Source organism: Tachyglossus aculeatus, chromosome 2 (genome assembly GCF_015852505.1).
Source record: "Tachyglossus aculeatus isolate mTacAcu1 chromosome 2, mTacAcu1.pri, whole genome shotgun sequence".
Classification (NCBI taxonomy): domain Eukaryota; kingdom Metazoa; phylum Chordata; class Mammalia; order Monotremata; family Tachyglossidae; genus Tachyglossus; species Tachyglossus aculeatus.
In genome coordinates, this window is record NC_052067.1 from 46,963,721 (window position 1) to 46,990,150 (window position 26,430).

Genomic DNA, 26,430 nt, shown 5'->3' on the forward strand with positions numbered 1-26,430 from the left:
TATACATATATACAGGTGCTGTGGGGAAGGGAAGGAGGTTAGATGGGGGGATGGAGAGGGGGAAGAGGGGGAGAGGAAGGAAGGGGCTCAGTCTGGGAAGGCCTCCTGGAGGAGGTGAGCTCTCAGTAGGGCCTTGAAGGGAGGAAGAGAGCTGGCTTGGCGGATGGGCAGAGGGAGGGCATTCCAGGCCTGGGGGATGACGTGGGCCAGGGGTCGATGGCAGGACAGGCGAGAACGAGGCACGGTGAGGAGATTAGCAGCAGAGGAGCGGAGGGTGCAGGGTGGGCTGTAGAAGGAGAGAAGGGAGGCGAGGTAGGAGGGGGCGAGGTGATGGAGATCCTTGAAGCCCAGGGTGAGGAGTTTCTGCCTGATGCGTAGATTGACTGGTAGCCACTGGAGATTTTTGAGGAGGGGAGTAACATGCCCAGAGCGTTTCTGGACAAAGGCAATCCGGGCAGCAGCATGAAGTATGGATTGAAGAGGGGAGAGACACAAGGATGGGAGATCAGAGAGAAGGCTGATGCAGTAGTACAGACGGGATAGGATGAGAGCTTGAACGAGCAGGGTAGCGGTTTGGATGGAGAGGAAAGGGTGGATCTTGGCAATGTTGCGGAGCTGAGACCGGCAGGTTTTGGTGACGGCTTGGATGTGAGGGGTGAATGAGACAGCGGAGTCGAGGATGACACCAAGGTTGCGGGCTTGTGAGACGGGAAGGATGATAGTGCCGTCAACAGAGAAGGCCTCAGGTAATGTCTTCAAAGGGCAGTATGGATCCCTTCCATAAGAATGTCACTTAGCCATACTGAACAACCCGACTTATTTGCACTTCTGTGTTAGAGCTCAGCCTTTGAATCACAGGGTCAGAGCCAATCAGTCAATCAGTGCTATTTATCGAGCACTTACTGTGTGCAGACCACTGTACTAAGAGCTTGGGAAAGTCACTGTTCAGTGATGAGTATCATACCACTCAGCTTGTCCTTATTTACTTGACTCTGTTAGATCTTGGCCACTGGAACCCAGGGACAGCCCCATTCAATCAATCAGTGATATTTATTGAGTGCTTACTGTGTTCAAAGTACTATACTAAGAGCTTGGGGGAGTCACTGTTCAGTGATGACTATCATACTGCAGTGTGGCCTAGTGGATAGAGCATGGGCGTGGAAGTCAGAAGGACCTGGGTTTTATTCCCGCTCCATCACTTGTCTGGTGTGTGACCTTGGGCAAGTCACTTCACTTCTCTGTGCCTCAGTTCCCTCATCTGCAAAATGGGAATTAAGAGTGGGAGCCCTACAATGATAATAATAAAAATGGCATTTATTAAGTGCAAAACACTGTTCTAACTGCTGGGTGGGACAGGGGCTATGTCCACCCTCATTATCTTGTTTCTAACCCAGCACTTAGAACAGTTCCTGGCATTGTAAGTGCTTAACAAATACCGCATTCATTATTATTACCACCCAGCTTGTCCTTATTTACACGTCTCCATTAGGCTTTGTCCAATGAAACCCAGGGCCAGACCCAATGAATCAATTAATCAATTGTATTTATCGACACTATGTGTCGAGCACTGGTACTAAGTGCTTGGGAGAGTACAATATAACAGGGTTGGCAGTCACGTTTCCTGCTCACAACCTTACAATCTAGAGGATGAGCTCACAGTCTAGAATGTTATAGTCAGTCAAAGGTATTTAATGGAGCAGAGAAGCAGTGTTGCCTGGTGGATAGAGCACGAGCCTGGGAGTCAGAAGGACCTGGGTTCTAATCTCGCTCCCACCATTTGCCTGCTGTGTAACCTTAGACAAGTCACTTCACTTGTCTGTGCTTCAGTGTCCTCATCCATAAGAAGGGGATTCAAAATGCTCCGTGTGGGGCAAATTTATCTACTGCTGAATTGTACTTTCCAAGCACTTAATAAGTGCTCCGCACACAGTAAGGTCTCAAAAAATACGTTTGAATGAATGAATACCCCAGTGCTTAGAACAGTACTTGACAAGTAGTAAGTGCTTAACAAACACATAACAATAATAATAATGATAATAATAATTAAAAAATGAAATCCTGTGCCTTTGTTCCAAATAAGAAATAGCAGTTATAGCTATTGCTCTCCTACTATGTGCAGAACACTGTACTTAGTGCTTGGGAGAGTAAACTAGAGTTGGTAGCCATGATCTCCACCCTCAAGTAGCTAACCATCTAGTGGGGATGATAACAGTGGAGGTGGACACTACTGTGAATCACAGATATGAAGAGGAAAGAAAAGGGGCTAGGCCTACTGAAAGGAGAAAGAAAAGGAAGGCATGTGGCTTCTCACTAGCCCACGCTGCTTCTCACTAGCCCACGCTGCTTCTTAATCCTTCTCCTTACTAACTTTCTGCATGAATTTATGCAACTCATTTGCCCCCTCTGAGCCTTCTATAGGGTACTTATTGAGCATTTATGATCATCTCCCCCATTAAAGTATAAGTGAGAAGCAGCATGGACTAGTGGAGAGAGCACGGGCCTGGAAGTCAGAAGGACCTGGATTCTAATCCCAGCTTCACCACTTGTCTGCTGTGTGACTTTGGGGAAGTCACTTCACTTCTCTGTGTCTCAGTTCCCTCAGCTGTAAAATACAGAGCCCCATGTGGAACAGGGTTTTTGTCTGATCTGACTGGATTCTATCAACACTCGTGTTCAATGCTTGGCACATAGTAAGAGCTAAACAAATACCACAATTATCATTATTAAGAGAGGAACAATGCGCATAACAAACCCTCAATAGAGACAAACATGCTGACAAATATCCTGAGGAATTACCAATAAAAGGTGTCCAATACACTTTACAAATACTTTTTGATTATGCTTCAGAAGAAGCAGTGTGGCCTAGCAGAAAGAGCACAGACCTGGGTATCAAAGAACATAGGTTCTAATCCCGACTCCTCAACTTGCCTGCCGTGTGATCTTGGGCAGGTCACTTAACTTCTCTGTGCTCTCTATATGTTGCCAACTTGTACTTCCCAAGCGCTTAGTACAGTGCTCTCCACACAGTAAGCGCTCAATAAATACAATTGATTGATTGATTGATTCAGTTTCCTCAACTGTAAAGTGAGAATTCAATACCTCTTCTCCCTCATACTTAGAATGTGAACCCTGATGGCAGCAAGGATTGTGTCTGACCTGAATACCTTGAATCTACCCAGCGCTTAGTACCTTGCTTGACACATAGCAAATGCCTAACGAATCATCAAACAATCCATTTCCCTCAGATGGTGAGCCCCATGTGGGACAGGGACTGTGCCTTATCTGACTGTATTGTACATCCAACATAACAACGTGACAGACACATCCCTTGCCCACAGTGAATTTACAATCTAGAGGGAGTTTACAACCTGCAACGTTTTACAGCAGGAACAACAAAGCTTGCCTCTATGAATTATTTCCACGTTGGTCCTAAAGGGATAAAATTCTCTAAAGTCTCACTGAGCGCTCAGCTAGTTTTTACAGCACGGATGACTGCAAAGAGCAGATTAGCATAATTAAGACACGTGTGTCACACACCCTTAGGCTCACACTGTTGGCTACACAGCACCTTTTGTCAGCAAACATGTCCATTCTTTGCTTCCCTTCCTGAAAATATGCTGGAGAAAAATGCTCAGCGGTTATTTTGTAACGAGCAAAAAAAAAAAAAAAAAAAAAAAAGAAGTTTATTTTGGCACTAGACGCAGATTTCCTGTCTTATTCCATGATCTCATTAGAAAGGACGTCTCTATCCAGCCCTGCCCCCTCCGATTCGACTTCACAGTTTGGAATTTCTGCTTCTGCAAGGAGACTCTCTCTGAATTATGAATTAGGGGTGCTCTCCCACCATACCCAGATAAATCAGGCCTGCTCACATCTCTCATGAACAGGGTTCTCCGTGAAGTTTCTAAGAAAGGGTCGTCACGAGAATCGCTCTCTGCATGAAGCTGATGACTTTTTTATGCTTTCCCTCTCTGCCACAGCTGAAATCTTAACTGTAGAAAACTTACACATGGGAAAAGAATTCAGGATTCAAAAGCAGCACAAGCACTTGAGGTGCACGGGAAGGTTAGGTGAACTTTGGGTAAATGGAGGATCTGGACTCTTGAACTTGATGGGGTTCCCTACAGCATTTCAGAGGACAAGATCAGAAGTCGGATGATAAAATTGTTGCTTTCTCTTTTCCTCCGATCTGTGGCCTTAAGGAAGCCTGGCCTCTTTTAGATTTTCGTTTTTTTTATGGCTCGGTCCCTTGGCTGAAGTTCCTTGAATTCAGGCTTTCAAACCTTTCTTTTTTGTGTGCTAATTTTTAATGGTATTCTCTAAGAATAAAAGCTGAGGGGCAGAAAACTGGGTGTGGTGGAGTCGGGGAGCACTGGACTGTAGATCTGGCCAGCAATCAATCAATCAATCGTATTTATTGAGCACTTACTGTGTGCAGAGCACTGTACTAAGTGCTTGGGAAGTACAAGTTGGCAACATATAGAGACGGTCCCTATCCAACAGTGGGCTCACAGTCTAGAAGGGGGAAACAGAGAACAAAACAAAACATATTAACAAAATAAAATAAATAGAATAGATATGTACAAGTAAAATAAATAGAGTAATAAATACGTACAAACATATATACATATATATACAGGTGCTGTGGGGAAGGGAAGGAGGTAAGGCGGGGGGGATGGAGGGGGGAGGGGGAGAGGAAGGAGGGGGGATGATGTGGGCTGGGGGTCGACAGAGACACAGGCGAGAACGAGGCACGGTGAGGAGATTAGCAGCAGAGGAGCAGCGGGTGCGGTCTGGGCTGGAGAAGGAGAGAAGGGAGGTGAGGTAGGAGGGGGCGAGGTGATGGACAGCCTTGAAGCCCAGGGTGAGGAATTTCTGCCTGATGCGTAGGTTGATTGGTAGCCACTGGAGATTTTTGAGGAGGGGAGTAACATGCCCAGAGCGTTTCTGGACAAAGACAATCCGGGCAGCGGCGTGAAGTATGGATTGAAGTGGGGAGAGACAAGAGGATGGGAGATCGGAGAGGAGGCTGATACAGTAGTCCAGATGGGATAGGATGAGAGCTTGAACGAGCAGGGTAGCAGTTTGGATGGAGAGGAAAGGGCAGATCTTGGCAATGTTGCGGAGCTGAGACCGGCAGGTTTTGGTGACGGCTTGGATGTGAGGGGTGAACGAGACAGCGGAGTCGAGGATGACACCAAGTTTGCGGGCTTGTGAGACGGGAAGGATGGTAGTGCCGTCAACAGGGATGGGAAAGTCAGGGAGAGGGCAGGGTTTGGGAGGGAAGACAAGGAGTTCAGTCTTGGACATGTTGAGTTTTAGGTGGCAGGCAGACATCCAGATGGAGATGTCCTGAAGGCAGGAGGAGATGCGAGCCTGGAGGGAGGGGGAGAGAGCAGGGGCAGAGATGTAGATTTGGGTGTCATCAGCGTAGAGATGATAGTTGAAGCCGTGGGAGCGAATGAGCTCACCAAGGGAGTGAGTGTAGATCAAGAACAGAAGGGGACCAAGAACTGAACCCTGAGGAACCCCCAAAGTAAGGGGATGGGAGGGGGGAGGAGGAGCCTGCAAAAGAGACTGAGAATGAATGACCGGAGAGATAAGAGGAGAACCAGGAGAGGATGGAGTCTGTGAAGCCAAGGTCGGATAGCGTGTTGAGGAGAAGGGGGTGGTCCACAGTGTCGAAGGCAGCTGAGAGGTCGAGGAGGATTAGGATAGATTATGAGCCGTTGGATTTGGCAAGCAGGAGGTCATTGGTGACCTTGAGAGGGCAGTTTCTGTGGAATGTAGGGGACAGAAGCCAGACTGGAGGGGGTCGAGGAGAGAGTTGGTGTTGAGGAATTCGAGGCAGCGCATGTAGACGAGGAGTTTGGAAAAGAATGGTAGGAGGGAGATGGGGCGATAACTAGAACGTGAGGTGGGGTCAAGAGAGGGTTTTTTTAGGATGGGAGAGACATGGGTATGTTTGAAGGCAGGGGGGAAGGAACTAGTGGAGAGTGAGCAGTTGAAGATGGAAGTTAAGGAGGGGAGAAGGGATGGAGTGAGAGATTTCATGAGATGAGAGGAAATGGGGTCAGAAGCACAGGTGGCCGGAGTAGCATTTGAGAGGAGGGAGAAGCAGGCTGTGGCATCTGGCTCTGGGGGACCAGAGGGATGGGGGGTAGACTAGGAATCCCGTGCAGCTCACAAGAGAGGGCTGAGGTGCACAGAGAAGCAGTATGGCCTAGTGGATAGAGCGTGGGCCTGGGAGTTGGAAGAACCTGGGTTCTAATTCCAGCTCCGCCACTTGTCTGCTTGGTGACCCTGGGCAAGTGACTTCATTTCTCTGTGCCTCAGTTACCTCATCTCTTAGATTGGGATTAAGATGGCAAGCCTCATGCAGGACAGAGACTATGTCCAACCTATTTGCTTGTATCCACCCCAGTACTTAATACGGTGCCTGGCACATAGTAAGTGCTTAACAAATGCCAACACAGATGGAAGAGATATCGGTCCAGCCTGCTCCTGGTGCTCAGGGGACAACACCAAAAATCAAAACTCCATCGTTATTTATCTGAGTGTAAATCATGCCCCCCTCCTTGAAGAACTACAGCAGATGTCCCGCCGTCGACCACCGGCCCATGTCATCCCCCTGGCCTGGAATGCCCTCCCTCCGCACATCCGCCAAGCTAGCTCTGCTTCCTCCCTTCAAAGCCCTACTGAGAGCTCACCTCCTCCAGGAGGCCTTCCCAGACTGAGCCCCTTCCTTTCTCTCCCCCTCCTCCCCCACCCCATCTCCCCCACCTTACCTCCTTCCCCTCCCCACAACACCTGTATGTATGTATGTATGTTTGTACGTATTTATTACTCTATTTATTTATTTTATTTGTACATATTTATTCTATTTATTTTATTTTGTTAATATGTTTTGTTTTGTTGTCTGTCTCCCCCTTCTAGACTGTGAGCCCGCTGTTGGGTAGGGACCATCTCTATATGTTGCCAACTTGTACTTCCCAAGCGCTTAGTACAGTGCTCTGCACACAGTAAGCGCTCAGTAAATACGATTGAATGAATGAATGACCCCCTCACCTCCCGCTCCTTGCCATCCCCCAGTTCCCCCCAGAGTTTGAGTGTAGCCTAGCTGATAGACACAGGCCTGGGAGTCAGAAGGACCTGGGTTCTAATCCCCAGCTCCACCACTTGTCTGCTGGGTGACCTTGGGCAAGTCACTTCACTTCTCTGGGCTTCAGTTCCCTCAGCTGTCAAAAATGGAGAATACGACTATGAGCCCAATGTGGGACAGGGACTGGGTCCAACCTGATGAGCTTGTATCTGCCCCAGCACTTAGTACAGTGACTGCCACATAGTAAGCCCTTAACCAATACCATAAAAAAAATGCTAGGTGGTACAGGTTTTGAGGGTGGTGGGGAAGGTAAAAAGTTTCTGATATTAACCCTACACGAGCCAGTCCCAGAAAGAAGTAGAGGGATGGCCAACGCTGGCTGCTTGAAATACAAGACCAAATTGTGGGAGGGGACATCCTTAATACCCAACCCATCCCTCCAGCTGTGAAATGACCAAGACAGAAATCTTTTCATCAGTTGTTTACAGAAGCTATGGAACCTGTCGAGTGAGCCAATCTCCTCGAATAGGTGGGCAAACTCAGGCCCGGAAAAGGCAAATGACCTCCAAGTTTCCTGACATTCAGCCTTATGAGATCCCTCCAAACTGTAAACTCTTTGTGGGCAGAGAATGTATCTGTAATATTGTTCTAGTGTACTCTCCCAAGTGCTTAGTACAGCGCTCTACACACAGTAAGCATTCAATAAATATTCATGCATTCATTCAATTGTATTTATTGAGCGCTTACTGTGTGCAGAGCACTGTACTAAGCGCTTGGGAAGTACAAGTTGGCAACATAACAGTCAAATATGATTGACTGACTTACTATAAACATGCTCTTCCGAGTTAACTTCTGGGGTCAGAGATCGCCTGGATTTTCAAGCACTCCAGGCCTATCCAGGGAAATCTCTGGACTTCACTCAGCCCTGTTGGGTGGCATTTAGTGGCTTGTAAAGCATTGGTTCTTTAAATAATCTTTTAGTGTCCCTTTCACATACTTCTCTCACCTCGTTAAATCCCCATTAGATCTGAATCAAATCCCACGGGACAGGATAGCAGAGTTCCAAATGATAGAAGAATAGCTGTTTTGTCTTTAAGTCTAAGAACGCTGTCTCAAACTTAGGGAAGCAGCGTGGCCTAGTGAAAGAGCCCAGGTCTGGGAGTCCAGAGGACCTGGGTTCTTATCCCGTGTCTGTCACTTAATAGTAATAATAATAATTGTCAGTTAGTCAATCCTATTTAGTGAGCACTTACTGTGTGAAGAACACTGTACTAAGCTCATGGGAGAGCGCAATATAACAGTGAAGAGACACATTACCTCTGGTGTGATGCTGGGAAAGTCTCTGTGCCTCAGTTTCCTCAACTGTAAAATGGGGTGAAATACCTGTTCTCCTGCCTAACTATTTTGACTGTGAGTCCCATGTGAGACAGTGACTGTATCCAACCTGATTAACTTGGGTTTACCCCGGCACTTGGAACAATGTTTGACATATAGTAAGTGCTTCAGAAAGGCTGCAGTTATTATCGTTATTGTTCAGATTGTTATTCAGAAAACCAGGAAAAACGGGTGGTCATAGCCATGATATGAGGGGCAGGATGGAGGGGTGCTGACATATGGCGAGAGGGTTTGTGATGACATGCCCTAGTAAATCTGGAATTTAAGAGAAGCAACATGGCCTTGTGGGAAGAGCACAGGCCTGGGAGACAGAGGACCTGAGTTCTAATCCTGGTTCCACCAGTTGTCTGCTGTGTGACATTGGGCAACTCACTTCAATTCTCTGCACCTCAGTTCCCTCATCTGTTAAATGAGGATTAAGATGGTGAGCCTCATGTGGGACAGGGACTGCGTCCAACTTGATTTTTTTGTATCTACCCCAGTGCTTAGTACAGTACCTGGCACATAGTAGGCACTTATCAAATACCACAATTATTATCAACCAAGAAACTTCTTCAGCTGCCAGATAGCACTGAAAGTGGCATCAGAGGTGGGGGTGCCCAGTTGATGACCCTAGTTGGGCAGGCTGCCTATTTGCTCCTGTCTTCCAACTCAGCAGGTTGTCAGCACTATTAAGTAACCTAGATCCAGTCAACCAATCAATCAATCAGTCCATCCATCCACGATGTTTCCCGAGCACTTTCTGTGTGCGAAGCACTATATAAGTGCTTGAGAGAGTACAATAGAGTCAATGAATATGAACCCTACCATCAAGGAGCTGACACTCTAGAGATGCTACATATGAATAACCATGCCATATAAGTATAAGAATAGTAACAATAATTGCTCAGTGCTTACTATGTGCCAAGCATTGGGGTAGATACAAATTAACCAGGTGGAACACAGTCCCTGTCACGCAGGGGGCTCACAATCTAAGTAGGAGGAACTCTAAAATTCCCATTTTAGAGTTGAGGAAACTGAGGCACCGAGGAGTGAAGTGATTTGCCCACATCACACAGCAGGCAAGTGGCATGGCAGGGATTGGAACCCAGGTCCTTCTGACTCCCAGGCCTGAGCTCTATCCACTAGGCCACGCTCTTCTCAGAGATATGTTGCTCAAGAGAGATGTACCCAGAGAGGTGTAGCCCAAGGTGTACTCAGAGAATTGTTCTAGAGATACACTGATTCCTGGTAATAATCCCTCCCTCTGCTATCCCAAATCCTTCTTGCTCCACAGACTCAGGGAACAAGAGTCCCGTCACCTCAACACAGACACATTCAACTCAGCCCTGTCAGACCGAGGTGTTCTCTACTGGGGTGAGCTGAATTGTGGCTTTATAAACAAGTCCCTAACTCTTTGTTACAAACATACGCTCCCTCTCACATCGCCTTATTCATCCATGAGGCACAGGGCAAATCAAAGGTGACTGTGTGCTTAGAGCCAAGCAAAAGAAATCTCATTTCCTCTTGCCAAAACTAATATCGCCCTCTGTGCCTGACCTGAATGTGGTAGTGTGAAAGCAGGTAGAGGCCTTCCTGGGACATATTCTCATTCAAGGAAAGAGACACCAGTGCTTCCTTCTAAATCTCTAGTCACCTCCTCCCCAGGGAGCCTAAATGCTCTCTTCTCAAGTTACCAAGAAGCTTAGCAGTTCACCTGAATGGCTTTGTTTTTAAGAGATGTCACACTGCTTTATGGAAGCGCTTGCTTTTTTCCCACCCCTTCAGGGCAAGTGGGAATTGTGACCTGACTGTTTTGCCCAAGATCAAAATCCAGTGGTTTGGGCCTACACTTTCTGAGACAGTCTTGCGGTGTGATGATCTTTTTTTCATGGTATTTGTTAAGCACTTACTATGTGCCAGGCACTGTTCTAAGCCTTGGGGTAGATACAAGCTAATCAGGTTGGACACAGTCCCTGTCCCACACGGGGCTCACAGTATTAATCCCCATTTTACAGATGAGGTAACTGAGGAACAGAGAAGTGAAGAGAAGCAGCGTGGCTTAGTGGAAAGCGCACCGGCTTGGGAGTCAGAGGCCATAGGTTCTAATCCCGGCTCCGCCACTTGTCTGCTCTGTGACCTTGGGCACGTCACTTACTTTCTCTGTGCCTCAGTTCCCTCATCTGTACAATGGGGATTAAGACTGTGAGCCCCATGTGGGACAACCTGATTACCTTGTATCTACCCCAGGGCTTAGAACAATGCTTGGCACATAGTAAGCACTTAATAAATACCATCATCATTATTATTATTATTATTTGCCCAAGGTCACACAACAGACAAGCGGCAGAGCCGGGATTAGAACTCAGGTCCTCCTGCCCCCAGGCCCATGACTCTCTGGACCTCTGCTGACATTACTCAAAGAAAGTTGTGCACTTGATCAATCATATTTATTGATGGCTTGCTGTTGCAGGGAACTGCACTTGGGAGAGAACATTACAACGGACTTGGTAGACATGTTCCCTGCCTACGATTTTCTTATAGTCTAGAGGGGGAGACAGACATTAATATAAATAAATTATGGATAGGTATATAAATGCTGTGGGACTGAGGGCGGGGTGATTAAGGATGCAAATCCAAGCGCAAGGCTGATGCAGAAGAAAGGGGAAATTGGGGAATTGAGGACTTTGTTGGGGAAAGCCTATTGGAGGAGATGGGATTTTAATCTGGCTTTGAAGGTGGGGAGAGGGATCATCTGATTGATATGAAGAAGGAGGGAGTTTCAGGCCAGATGCAGGAGGTAGGCGAGGGGTCGGAGATGAGATAGACGAGACCAAGGAGCACTTAGAAGGTTGGCATTAGAGGAGCAAGGTGTGTAATTTATCAAACTGCAAAATGGATCCACTACAAGAACGACTGCAGATGGAGAGCAGGACGTTCTGGGAGAGATGTGTCCATGGTGTCGCTACGGGTCGGAAATGACTCAACGGCATAAGAAAAGACAAACCAAGCATCCCAGATAAAGCACTAAGACAGGTTTGGGTTTGGCAGGCTTGTAAACTAGACTAAACTGTAAGCTCCCTCTAGACTGCAAGCTCGTTGTGGGCAGGAAGTGTGCCTGATATATTTTTCTAGTGTTCTCTCCCAAGCACTTAGTACAGTGCTCTGCATGCAGTAAGCACTCAATAAATACAATTGACTAACAACTCTGCTTCTCCATGCACTGATGAAGACTCTCCAGCGCCTTCCTGTCACCTGGGGTCTCCTATTCACCAGAGCTGGTCTGGGAAAGGAACAGTCGGTGTTTCCTAATCTTAGAGAAAATTCAGAGGCTTCCGGCGAGCAATCAGTTTATCTCCACTGCCAGAGAGAGGGGCCAGGCAGTGGGAGAGAAAGAACAGCATTCTCCAAAAGAGAGAGCTTCCAGCCCCATAGAGAGAGGAGCCAGAATCAGGAAGTTTGGAACTGGGAAAGGGAAAAAAGGGTTGTCTTTGGGAACTGCTCTCTGCCTGATTTCTCTTGCAATTAGTATCGAGGGCCCCAGGATTCATCCAAGACCTCTGCTGCCCATGCAAACCGGGGAAGCCACGTGGCCTCGAGGAAAGAGCACGAGACTAGGAATCAGAGGAACTGGGTTCTAATCCCATTTCTATCATTTCAAGGAATCAATCAAACGCATTTATTGAGCATTTACTGTGTGCAGGGCACTGTACTAAGCTCTTGGGAGAGTACAATATAACAATGCAACAGACACATTCTCTGCCCACAGGGCTGGCTGTGTGACCTTGGATGAGTCACTTAATCTCGCTGGGCCTGTTTCCTCATCCGTAAAATGAGGATTCAATACCTGTCAGCTTCCCTCTTAGGTTGTGAGTTCCACGTGGGACAGGGAATGTGTCCATCCTAGTTACCTTTTATCTACCTCAATGCTTAGCACATAGTAGGCATTTGGATTTGTGACCTTTAGGCCTTTGATATTTGCCCCTCCCTCAAGTCCACGACACTTGTGTACACATCCATAAATTATATGGCACAAATTTATTTATATTAATATCTACCTATAAGCACTCAGTACAGTGCTTTGCACACAGTAAGCGCTCAATAAATACGATTGAATGAATGAATAAATCTACCTACCTTTTTAGACTGTAAATTCATAATCTGGAAACGGGTCTATCAACTCTGGTGTATTGTACTCTCTCAAGCTCTTAGTACAGTGCTCTGCACACAGTAAGCTCCCGATAAATATCACTTACGATGATAATAATATTAATAATTATGGTATTTGTTAAGTGTTTACTATGTGCCAGGCACTGTTCTAAGCACTGGGGTAATAACGAGGTAATTGAGTTGGGCACAGTCGCTGTCCCACACTCACAGGGCTCACAGTCTTAGTCCCCATTTTGCAAATGAGGTAACTGAGGCACAGAGAAGTGAAGTGACTTGCCCAAGGTCACACAGCAGACAAGTAGTGGGGCTGGGATTAGAACCCAGGTCCTTCTGACTCCCAGGCCCATGCTCTATCCACCAGTCCACACTGCTTCTCCTCAGCAGGCGCTGGACAAATACCACAATTATCATTATTATTATTATTCCTCCTAGCTTGTAGCCCAGCTGTATGATGTCACAGTCTACTCTGCAGGGCCTCTTGAGAAAGCAGGGAGCCTCTCAGAGAGTAGAGAGAGAAGTCACAAAGTACATCAGGGCCAATTTTCTTGTTCTCACAAGATGGGAGGAAGATGTGTCAAAAGGAGAACGGAGCACATATACAGTGACAGTTTCTGTCTGTCCTGTTCTCAGGGTGACCCATCTCTGGTCTGGGAAATGCAATCTGGGGCCATGTGGGGGAAGGGTCTGAATGTAGCTAGATTCACCAAGGGCTGTATACATGTAAATTTGTGTGAAGTCGGCTTCAAATCCATTCACGTTTATCTCCTGGCACCATCTTGAGCCATCTGTCTTTCCAGTGAGAAGAGAGGAACTCCTCAGGCAAAGGAAACAGGGCTAGCTCTTTAGGGAAGATTGTGGATTTGCATTACAAAGAAAACAAAGTGAGACATACCATCCCTGACGTGATCAAGAATCAGACAATGCTGAACCTGGGGTAGTTTCTGAACAACCACAGATGAAGAGGGTTTTAAGCTGAGCTGAACATGGAACTGAATCTACTCGCCTTGAATGAGTGTTTTTTCTCCTCACTCTCTGGACCCTTCCATCCCCCAATCCACACACTTCACTCCTCTAAAATAATAATGATAATTATGCTACTTGTTGAGCACTTACTATGTGACCATCACTATTCTAAGCACTGGGGCAGATACAAGTTAGGTTGGATGTAGTCCCTGTCCCACACGGGGCTCACACTCTTAATCCCCATTTTACAGATGAGGTAACTAAGGTCCAGGGAAGTTAAGTGACTTGCCCAGGTCAGTGCTCTGCACACAGTAAGCACTCAATAAATATGACTGAATGAATGAATACAGCAGACATGAAGCAGATCTGGGATTAGAACCCATGACCTTCTGACTCCCAGCCCCCTGCTCTACCCACTAAGCCACTAATGCCAACCTATTCTGCTTTATCTCTGTCCTCTCCTCAGCCCAGCAAAATTAATTATCCATCCTTATTGACACCCATACCTATTACTCTCACCAGTTGTTTAAGATGTTTAACTCCCTTCTCAAACCCCCTAACCCCTCACCTCCCCTATGCTTTTTCCCTAATGACCTGGGCTACCGACTTTACTCAAAAAATTAAAATCATCAGGCATGATCCCCCTAAAATCATCGCTTCACTTCTCCAGTCCTTCCCTCCTCCTGCCCCTTCTTCAACTCTCCCATTTTAAATAAATAAATTAATAGAGTAATAAATACGTACAAACATAACTACATATATATGTACCGTTCCTACCTACCGTTCCTCTCTAAACTCCTTGAGCAGGTTGCTTACACCCTCTGTCTCAAGTTAGTCTCCTCCAGTTCTCTCCCTGACCATCTCCAATCTGGCTTCCATCCCCTTCCCTCCACAGAAACCGTCTTTGCAAATGATCTCCTTGCTAAATCCATCCTAATCCGCCTCGACCTCTCTGCTGCCTGTCGACCATCCCCTTCTCCTGGAAACATTATCCAATCTCGGTTTCACCGATGTTGTCCTCCCCTGGTTCCCCTCCTAATAATAATAATAATGACGATGGCATTTATTAAGTGCTTACGATGTGCAAAGCACTGTTCTAAGTGCTGGGGAGGTTACAAGGTGATCAGGTTGTCCCACGGGGGAATCACAGTCTAAATCCCCAATTTTACAGATGAGGTAACTGAGGCACAGAGAAGTGAAATGACTTGCCCAAAGTCACACAGCTGACAATTGGCGGAGCGGGGGTTTGAACCCATGACCTCTGACTCCAAAGCCCATGCTCTTTCCGCTGAGCCATGCTGCTTCTACCTCTCTGGCCGCTCATTCTCAGTCTCCTTCCAGGCAAACAGCTCCTTCCTTCCCCCCACTTTTCTCACCTCTGACTCCTGAACCCCACTGGGGAATCAAAGGAAACTCAATTTCATCAAGGCTCTGCCCAGGAAGGCCACAGAATCAGGCTGCTTTCTCTTTCCATTGTACTGTCACTACCAACCGTATTTATTGAGCACTTACTATAAGCAGGGCAGTGCACTAAGTGCTTGGGAGAATAATAATAATAACAATAGCACTTGTTAAGTACTTACTATGTGCCAAGAACTGTTCTAAGCACTGGGTTAGACACAAGTTAATCAGGTAGGACACAGTCCCTGTCCCTCATGGGGCTCACAGTCTCAATCTCCATTTTCCAGATGAAGTAACTGAGGCCCAGAGAAGTGAAGGGACTTACCTAAGGTCACCCAGCAGACGAGTGGTTGAGTTGGGATTAGAACCCAAGACCTTCTGACTCCCAGGCCTGTGCTTTATCCACTATGCAATACTACTTCTCTACAATCAACAGAGTTGGTAGACCCATTCCCTGCCCACAACAAGCTTACTGTCCAGTGGAGAGCCAGATGGATGGCAAACGCTAGCCCTGGCCCAATTTCCCTCTGTATGACACACCTGTGTTCTACAAAGCTTGTCCTAGCCAATCACTCAATCAACCATATTTATTTAGTGCTTACTGGGTGCGGAGCACTGGACTAAGAGCTTGGGAGAATACAATAGAACAGAGTTAGTAGACACTTTCTTGGCCCACAACAAGCTTGCAGTCTCCAGAACTTTTCTCCTATCAGGCCCCATGAACATGAAGGTTATATAATGGAGAGGTTTTCCTTTCCCTTTCAAAGGAAAGGAGACTGAGGTTCACAGGAGTTTTGGGGGTTTTTTTTGTTGTGTTTTTTTGTGGTATTTGTTAAGCACTGGAATAGATACAAGATAATCAGTTTGGACACAGTCACAGTTGAAAACAAAATGAAATGAGTTCAATTCGTTTCCTGGCCAAGTGGCTCCCATCCCCAGATGCTCCCTTCTCAAGGCCAGGAAGTCCCCAAAACCAGGTATCTCTCCTTTTACACTTCCTCCCGAACCCCTCAATCCCTTGCTGTCACCATGTTGTACTTATAGGACTTGAAAATGAAAAGAACTCCGGGGAGACAGTTGCTCGAAGCCCCTGGACAACAATGGTCTCTTTCACTCTGCACGGTTCTAGGAAGGGGAATCCTGTGAGTCATAATTTTTATTCCATGATTTTTGGGTTTGGATTTCTGCCCAGGCAGGCCTCCACGGGAATATGACCCGACAGCCTCCTCAGCCAGGCAGAGCACTCAGGGAGGCATGAGGTGGGGGAAGGAGGGATGTGAAATGACTTTCACAGGGGATGCTGGGTAACTGGTTAATCTGCCCTGGAGGGATATAACCAAAGACCACTGAGATTCTTCAGGAGGGCTGGGAGGGGAGAGGTGACTGGAGACCCAGTCCCATGCAGAATCCAGGAAGCCAAAAAGCCAAGCAGTACCCCTAGTGGGAGTGTGGCCTAGTGGAAAGAGCACAGGCCTGGAATCAGAGGTCATGGGTTCCAATCATGGCCCCACCACTTGTCAGCTGTGTGACCAAGGGCAAGTCACTTCACTCCTCTGCCTCAGTTACCTCATCTGTAAAATAAGGATTAAATTCCCCTCCCTCTCTGATATATACTGGGAGCTCTCTGTGGGACAGAGACTGCTTCTAAACTGATTATCTTGAATCTACCCCAGCACTTAGAACAGTGCTTGACACACAGTAAAGTGCTAAATAAATACCAGGAAAAACAGGGGGCATGAGCTAAAGACTCTAGCAAGAAAATGAGAGCATCAGCTCTGCTATCACATTTTCAGAAAGTGGGTGAGATTGAAGAGAGGAGGAAGGAACAGCCCAATCTTGAAATCAATCAATTGAAATCAATCAACTAACAAATAGTACTTATTGAACACACTGTTCTCAGAGCACTGTACTAAGTGCTTGGGGAAGTATAATATAACAAAATGACAGATATTTTCCCTGTCGACAGCCTTTAGTCTAGAGGAGGAGATAGACATGAATTTAAATAAATAAAACTACTTATATGTACATAAGTGCTGTGGGGCTGGGGGGGGGTGGGCATGAAAAAAGGGAGCAAGTCAGGATAATGCAGAAGGGAGTGGAAAAAAGGAGAATAGGACTTAGTTAGGGAAGACCTCCGGGAGGAGATGTGCTGTCAATAAGGTTTTGAAGACAGGTGAGAGTGATGGTCTGTTGGAGATGAAGAGGGAGGGCATTTCAGACCAGAGGCAAGATATGGGTGAGAGTTTGGCAGCGAGATAGATGAGATCCAGGTACAGTGAGTTGGTAGACATTAGAGGAGTGAAGTGTGTGGGCTGGGTTGTAATAGGAGAATGACCTCACAGTAAATCCAGAATCTTGTGGGGGTCGGGTAGTGCACAGGCCTTTCCTACACAACAAGCCTTGGCCAACCAAAAGGAGGACCTGTGGAAATTGACCTGAGAAAGAGACAAGTGTTCATTCTTCTCTTAGCTGTCTTCTTCAAACAAGCAATCATATTTATCGAACACTTACTATGTGCAAAGCACTGTACTAAGTGCTTGGTAGATGTGCCTAGGTGAACCCGGGCCCCCAACATCTCAAGGTCAAAATGCTACTTGTGACTTCCTGATCTAGCTAGGTGGAACTCGGAAGCACAGGTGGGATACTGCTAGGTAGGCATCCCAGGAGGGGAATACAGAAGGTGTCTCTCGTCCCCATGCTAATCAAATAAGTTATGGGGTGGGGGGAAGAGATTGGACAAGTGGAGGCCAGAAGCTGGAATGGCCTGGGAGCAGCCTGACGCCTCTGACCTATGGGATAGCAAATTGAGATTTGCAGCAGCGGACCGTGGGTCACCTCTGCCCAGAGCGTGGGACGCCTGCTTTGTCTGCACCAAGTGAGGAACCGTGGGATGGATGAGGGTCCCGCTGAACGCTTGTGGGTCTGGAAGCTAGGGCACTTCGCCATGGGCGTGTACCGCAGAAATGAATTCCTCCTGATTGGGAAGTGTTCTTTGGAGGGAGCTTGGTGCTTTGCCACTTGCAAGCAACGCGGAAGTGAATCCCTCCAGGTGGGAAGCGTTCGTGGTTGGGAGCTAGGTTTTTCACCACGCGTAACTGCTAAGTATATTCCTCCCAATAGGGAAGCCCCAATATAATTAAGTATTCATATTCCTCCCAAAATGGAAATTCAGCTTGCCGCATCCAAAATAACTAAATCAGCATATCCTTCCAAAAAGGGAAGTTCAATGTTCCACACAGAAAAAATTTTGTAGAGATTCAGCCCTTGACTCTGACCTTCTTCTCTCCCCCTACCAATTCCCGAACCAGTCCCTGGCAACAGGTGACAGGAGAGTATGATATATCAGAATTAGCAGATGCTAATGAGCTTACATTCATAATAAGCCTATAATGAGCTCACAGTCTAGAGGAACAGAGGCAAGAGTCCTTTTCCAGGATCCTCTGGCACCTAGTCCCATGCTTTATCCATGAGGCCAACCTACTTCTCCAATCAATTCAATTCAGTCAGTTCCACCAAGCAAACAATCAGTGGTATTTACTGAGTGTTTACTGTGTGCAGAGCACTGGACTAAGTGCTCGGGAGGGTACAATCCTGTCCTTACCTTCTGCCACATGTTGATGAAGAAGAGTTCCCGGGAAACATTGAAGGACACGTTGGTATCGTAGGCATCGTCTCCGAGGTTGGAGATGGAGATGTTGAGGGAAATGTTCTTGACGGCTCCCAGTGCCAGATAAGGGTTTTTCTCATCCATGCTACAATCAGACAGAAACACCGTTTAGCTCTTTTTCTGTTCAGTGGCATTTGTTAAGTACTTACCATGTGCCAGGCACTGAGCACTTAGTACAGTGCTCTGCACACAGTAAGTGCTCAATAAATACAATTGAATGAATGAATGCACCACATCCTGAACACCCCCTGTCCTTCAGGCCATGAGACAAGAGGTATCAACATGCCCATGTTTTAGGCAAACGTTTGCCTTTTCCTGATCCACCCGGCACTCACTGAACCAACCTCTTTTCCCAAAGACGGAAAAACAAAACACCCACTGACCATCATTCCCATCTCTGGAACTTTATTCTTCTAGACTGTACACTCCTTCTGGGCAGGGAATGTGTCTACCAACTCTATTATATTGTACTCTCCCCTTTGATATTCACCCCATCCCAGCCCCACACCTCCCATGTCCGTATCCCCATATTCTATCCCTTCCCTATGGGTAATTTATTTTAATATCTGTCTCCCTATTCATTCATTCAGTCACTCCTATTTATTGAGCACTTACTGTGTGCAGAATACTGTATTAAGCACTTGAAGAGTACAATGTAACAATAAGCAGATACATGCCCCAGCCACAACCATCCTAACTAGATTGCAAGCAGTCCAGTACTCAATGTACAGTAAATGCTCAATAAATACTACTGATTGATTGATTTTTTGACTGACTGGGAGGAGAACTGCAGGAATTATGGATGTGCCAGCTCAGAAGGGAGGCAAAAGTTCAGAAAAATAATTTGGGGGAGATTTCTACACTCTTGCATGAGTTTCAGGAAACAAATCCATTGACCTCCAGTTACTGCTGCAGCTATCTGTTTGTTATTGGTGGTCAGTATTTAGAAGCTGGAGGGTAATGATCAGTTTACAGATAGAACAGGCTCAGGAAAAAGCTATTTTAGTTTTGCTGTTTGGAGGAATTTGGCAAGCCCGGGACTTGAACCAGTAACCTTCCATTCATTCCGAAAGCTCTTGGACATCTAGTTGAAAGCTACTTCAACTGATCATTTAATCAGTCAATCACTCAATCAGAGAAGCCTCAATCAGTGTGGCCTTGTGGATAGAGCATGGGCCTGGGAGTCAGAAGGATCTGGGTTCTACACCCAGCTCTACCACTTGTCTGGTAAGTGACCATGGACAAGTGACTTCACTTCTCTGGGCCTCAGTTTCCTCATCTGTAAAATGGGGGAGCCCCACATGGGACAGGGAATATGTCCTACCTGATTGTCTTATATCTAGCCCAGTGCTTGGTACAGTGCCTGGCACAAGGCAAGCACTTCATCAACATCACCTCATCTCCTGCTCAGTTTGGGCTCTGGATCAGGCTGTTGGTCTATGAGAGCCAGCTCATGTGCGGACCTGCTCTATGAATGACACATTCATTCATTCATTCATTCAATCGTATTTATTGAGTGCTTACTGTGTGCAGAACACTGTACTAAGTGCTTGGGAAGTACAAGTTGGCAACATAATGATACATGGCCTCTCTGCTCCCCCTGGAAGTCAGACCTGAACCCCTTCTATCTTGAACCACAATTTGGGTCCCGGGAGAGGACTCAGACACTGGGTTTGGGGAGCTCAGTGTGTTCCAGGAAGATTAAGGCCTGGGACCAAGGCTGTTCATTCATTCAATGAATGAATGAATGAATGAATCCTGAATGAATGAATTCAATCGTATTTATTTAGCACTTCTGTGTGAGGAGCACTGTACTAAGCGCTTTGGAGAGTACAATATAACAATAAATGGATACATTGCCTACCCACTGTGAGCTTGCAGTCTAGTGGGGAAGACAGACATTAATAAAAATAAATAAAAGATATGGACATAAATGGCATGGGGCTGGATCGGGAGATGAATAAAGGGAGAAAATCAGGAAGACACAGAAAGGAGTGGGAGAAGAGGAAAGGAGGGCTTAGTCTGGGAAGGCCTCTTGGAGGAGACCTTCAATAAGCCTTCAATAAGGCTTTGAAGTAGGGGGAGAATAATTGTCGGACATGAGGAGGGAGGGTGTTCCTGGCCAGAGGCAGGACTTGGGCTAGAACTAGGCCAAGAGCTAGACGAGATTGAGGTACAGTTTCTGGTTCCAAAAGCCCAGCTCAGAGGCTTCCCATGTAGCCCTACTCTCCATCCGCCTTGAGGAATGTCTTTTGCCCCCAACTGAGGGAGTTCACTCTCAGGAGAGGCAGTGACAAATTGCTACATGATGCTTGTGGGCAATTTACTTAGGGAACCTCCTGTGGGATGGGGACTGCGTCAGACCTGATGACCTTGTATCTACCCTATCACAGTACAATGCTTGGCAGTCATAAGTACTTAACAGGTACCTTCACTATTACTAGTAATAGTAATTCCTTCCCTAAATCCTTTAACCTGTAGGGAAGCAGAAATGACAACCCTGACCCATCTGGACAAGAGATAACTCTGAAGGATACAGCAACAAAAAGAGGAAGATAAATTCCCCCTGGGGAAGTGACTAAGCATTTACAGGAGGAGAAAAGATGCATTCAGGGAGCAGAAAATCTTTGGGTCCTCCCCCTCAACACAGTAAATCACATGTGGTGGGGCTCTGTGAAAGGGGAAAGATTTTAGTGCAAAGCTCGGTCAGGAACTTCACCAAGTGGTGAGGGCTGAGAATAAATTCAGCAGCTTATCTCTGCCCTACAGGAATTGGAAGAAGGGGGCGGTTATTTATTTTGTTTTCTTGGCTCTTTTAATGATTGTCTCTCATCTCTTTAGAACTTGCGGTGAAATTTAGAATATTTAGCATTTGTTCTTTAACCCTGACCCCTGGGAGCGAAGTTAAAGTTTCCTGAATTGGGTAGTCAAGGGAGAGTGATGGGTGCTGGAAATTTTCTCCTAACCCAGAACTTAACAGCTAAATGGCTTTTGGCAGCAGGATAATTGTAAACCAATTCCAGAGCAAAGGAGGGAAAGAGGGGACGTTGGAAAATCAAGTTCAGTCACAGGCAAGTCATTTTATTTCTCTGGACCTCACTTTCCTTCTCTTTAAAATGGGGATTCAATACCTGTTCTCCATCCCCCTTGATATTTATTGAGCGCTTAATGTATGCAGAGCACTGTACTAATTGATTGGATGAATACAATGCAACAGAGTTGGTAGACATAACCCCTGCCCTCAAGGAGTTTAAGTCAAGAGGGTCAGGGACTGTGTCTGACCTGATTATCCCATATCTATCCCAGCACTCAGTACACTGCTTGGCACATAGTAAGTGCCAGATCATTATTAATAGAGTCAAGAGAAGAGGATTCAGGTAGTTCTGCCCAAATTCCTTCCTTCCTTGCCATTTCCCCTTTATTTACCAGACACGACCACCCCCATGTGGATTAAATACAGCTTCCTGGTTTTTTTTAACATAACATTTGTTTAGCACTTATTATATGCTGGGCACTGTACTACGTGCTGAGGTAGATACCAGCAAATCAGGTTGGACACAGTCCATGTTTCACGTGGAGCTCACAGTCTTCATCTCCATTTTACAGATGAGGGGACTGAGGCCCAGAGAAGTGAAGTGACTTGCCCAAGGTCACATGGCAGACAAGCAGCAGGTCCTGAGACTAGAACCCAGGTCCTTCTGACCCGCAGGCCCTGGATCTATCCAGTAGGCCCCGTTGCTTCCCTGCTTCTCCCGGATTTCACATTCCCCTCCTCTTGTCTGCCTGCCCCTACTTCCTGGCTGGATTTGGAATTCTCCTTCAGGACACATTGATTGTTTTCTTAAATGTCTGAGGGCTAACCAAGATCGGGGAGAGGAGGGGTGGCCTCCCCTTCCTGCACACCCAGACCACACAGAACAATAATCCTGGGGGTTTATGTTGGCTCTGAAGACCTTTGACATACATCCTCCCATGACTCTCATCGCAGTAGCCCAGAAAAATGGCTAAATAGATATAACTGTTAAAACACTACCATGAAGTCCCAATTCCTCCAGATCTAAAAGTTATTCCCCAATCCTCCTAGCAGGGCTGAAGCTCAGCAGACTTTTCGTTGTTCTAATTATGACCTTCGTTAGCACTGAACAGCCTCCCTGCTCTGTATCTCAATTTCACTTAAGTAAATAAGCTGGACCATTTGGCAAATCTTTGTCATTTTCAACTCTTCACTAGTCCTCAATCAATCCATCAGTTGTATTTATTTAGCACTTACTATTTGCAGAGCACTTTACTAAGCACTTGGGAGAGTACAACACAGCAGAATTAGCAGATACGATCCCTGCCCAACAAGCTTATGATTTAGAGGGTGAGACAGGTGTGAATATGAATAAGTAAGTAATCTGTGAAGTATAATTTGAAGATATGTACACAAGTGCAATGGGGTTGGGGCTGATATCAAATGTTCAAATGTTGCACATCTAAGTGCAAAGATGAACCAGAAGGGAAAGTGAACCAGGGAAAAGAGAACTTAATCAGGGAAGGCCTCTTGGAGGAGATGTGACCTCAATAATACTTTACAGTAAGGACAGTGGTGGTCTGGCATATATGGAGAGGGAGGTGGGAAAGGGGTCAGCACCTGATCCCACTGAGGCAAGCCAAGAAATCGAACTTATCCATTACTTTCCTAGAGATCAGTCCTTAGACCTCATTCCTGAGCCATATGCCAGCTCAGCTTCCTCAACACTCAATCCTTTTCTGGTTTTGCCTTCCATGATGTGACATGTTTCTCTCACCCCAGGATTCTACAATTTTCCAAGGAAAGAGAGTGGACAAGCATAGATCTGCTATGGAGTTTTGTAAACAGACTGGTTTTTTTCTGCCCCTGAAGCCAGGACTTGCTTTTGCTATCTCAGAGATATCACTTACATTATTGAAAGGGTTTAGTTGGGTCTCATTCCCCGATTTACTCTGGTACTCGATAAAAACATAGGTTGTTCTTAACCTGTGTGATCTCTGGAGAAGGGAGATACTGCACTGGATTCAGTTTGTTGTGGATGGTGGTCTTCTGACAGAGTGGGTAATACTGCTATTACTACTACTAATAATAATTATTATGGTATTTGTTAAGCACTTACTATGTGCCAGGCACTGTACTAAGCACTGGGGCAGATACAAGCAAATCGGGTTGGACAAAGTCCCTGTCCCACATAAGACTCACAGTCTCAATCCCCATTTTACAGATGAGGTAACTGAGGCACAGAGAAGTTAAGTGACTTGCCCAAGGTCCCATAGCAGATGGGATTAGAATCCATGACCTTCTGACTTCCAGGCCCATGCTCTATCCACTAGGCCATGCTGATTCTCTACTACTACCATTACTAATAATGTTTGTGTTATTTGTTGAGCACCTACTATGGGCCAAGCATTGTGCTAATCTCTAGTGTAGGTACAATACAGTCAATTGATTAATCATATTTACTGAGCGCTTACTGTGTGCAGAACATTGTACTAAGTGCTCGTAATTTGTCTCCCCATCTAGGCTGTAAGCTAAATGTGGGCAGGGAACGTGTCAACTCCGTTATATTGTTACACTGTTCTGATGGACTCTCTCAAGCACTCAGTACAGTGCTCTGCACACAGTAAGCACTCAATAAATACCACTGATTAAATATGACATCCAGAGTAACTATTAAGGGTCAGAGCATCTTTTCCACTTCTTGTTAAAACCAAGCAATCAGTGGTATTTACTGAGTGTTCTCTATGTGCAAGGAACTCTACTAAGTACTTAGGATCATGCAATAAAGTTGGTAAGCACAAATCCTACTCTCAAGAAGCTTACAATCTAGTGGAATGGATATATTCATATATATATCTTTATAGAAATATATATGTAATTTAAGTATATATAAATACACACACCTGAGACATCTATGTCGGCAACATTCATTCATTCATTCAATTGTATTTATTGAGCGCTTACTGTGTGCAGAGCACTGTGCTAAGCGCTTGGGAAGTCCAAGTTGGCAACATATAGAGAAGGTCCCTACCCAACAGTGGGCTCACAGTCTAGAAATATAGAGACGGTCCCTTCCCAACAACGGGCTCACAGTCTAGGACCTTAAGTTGTGTTCGCAGAATTACTACTGCGTTTAGAGGCAACACGGCCTAGCTGATAGAGCCCGGGCCTGGGATTCAGAAGGACCTGGGTTCTAAGTCCAACTCCACCATTTCTCTGCCGTGTGACCTTGGGCAAGTCACTTCACTTCACTTCTCTGGACCTCAGTTACCCCGTCTGTAAAGTGGGGACTAAGACTGTGAACCCCACGCAGGACACGAACTGTGTCCAACCTGATTAGCTTGTATCTACCCCAGCGCTTAGTACAGTGCCTGGCACAGAGTAAGCGCTTAACAGATACCTTAAACAACCGCAGCAAAGAATCGAGCATTGGCCAAGATACCTTGAATTTGGTTGTAATTCAGGATTGTTTGTGAAAAATGCTAATGCCATCTCCTCCAAGAGGCCTTCCCATTCATTCATTCATTCAGTCGTACTTATTGAGTGCTTACCATGTGCAGAGCACTGTACTAAGTGCTTGGAAAGTACAAATCGGCAACAGGCTAAGCTCCGCTTTTCCTCATCTCCCACTCCTTTCTGCATGGCCGACTTGCTCCCTTTGTTCTCCCCCTACACCCCACCAGCAGCATGGCTCAGTGGAAAGAGCGTGGGCTTGGGAGTCAGAGGTCATGGGTTCGAATTCCGCCTCCCCCACCTATCTGCTGTGTGACCTTGAGCAAGTCACTTCACTTCTCTGTGCCTCAATTCCCTCATCTGTAAAATGGGGATTAAGACTGTGAGCCCCACATGGGACAACCTCATACCATTGTGTTCCCCCCAGCGCTTAGAACAGTGCTTTGCACATAGTAAGTGCTTAACAAATACCAACATTATTATTATTATTACATACATATTCGTCATTTTATTTATTTGTATCAATGTCTGTCTTCTCCAGTGGCTACCAATCAATCTGCGCATCAGGCAGAAACTCCTCACCCTGGGCTTCAAGGCTCTCCATCACCTCGCCCCCTCCTACCTCACCTCCCTTCTCTCCTTCTCCAGCCCAGCCCGCACCCTCCGCTCCTCCACCGCTAATCTCCTCACTGTACCTCGTTCTTGCCTGTCCCGCCATCGACCCCCGGCCCACGTCATTCCCCGGGCCTGGAATGACCTCCCTCTGCCCCTCCGCCAAGCTAGCTCTCTTCCTCCCTTCAAGGCCCTGCTGAGAGCTCACCTCCTCCAGGTGGCCTTCCCAAACTGAGCCCCTTCCTTCCTCTCCCCCTCGTCCCCCTCTCCATCCCCCCATCTTACCTCCTTCCCTTCCCCACAGCACCTGTATATATGTATATATGGTTGTACATATTTATTACTCTATTTATTTATTTATTTATTTATTTCACTTGTACATTTCTATCCTATTTATTTTATTTTGTTGGTATGTTTGGTTCTGTTCTCTGTCTCCCCCTTTTAGACTGTGAGCCCACTGTTGGGTAGGGACTGTCTCTATGTGTTGCCAATTTGTACTTCCCAAGCGCTTAGTACAGTGCTCTGCACTTAGTAAGCGCTCAATAAATACGATTGATTGATTGATTGATTCCCCTCTCTAGACTGTGAGCTCATTGTGGCAGGGAATGTCACTGTTTATTGTTTCATTGTACTTTCCCAAGCTCTTAGTACACGCAGTAAGCGCTTCACATGATT

At 46.3% G+C, this 26,430-nt stretch overlaps 1 protein-coding gene across 1 annotated transcript in view; it reads right to left on the reverse strand.

Annotated features, from left to right (window-relative positions):
- The window catches only part of ITGA9 (integrin subunit alpha 9), a 285,545-nt gene that overhangs the window by 73,769 nt on the left and 185,346 nt on the right, over positions 1-26,430 (reverse strand). The window contains exon 18 of the mRNA XM_038761964.1: positions 18,612-18,762. Coding sequence (XP_038617892.1) covers positions 18,612-18,762 — 151 coding nt within the window. The remainder of the gene's footprint in view (positions 1-18,611; positions 18,763-26,430) is intronic.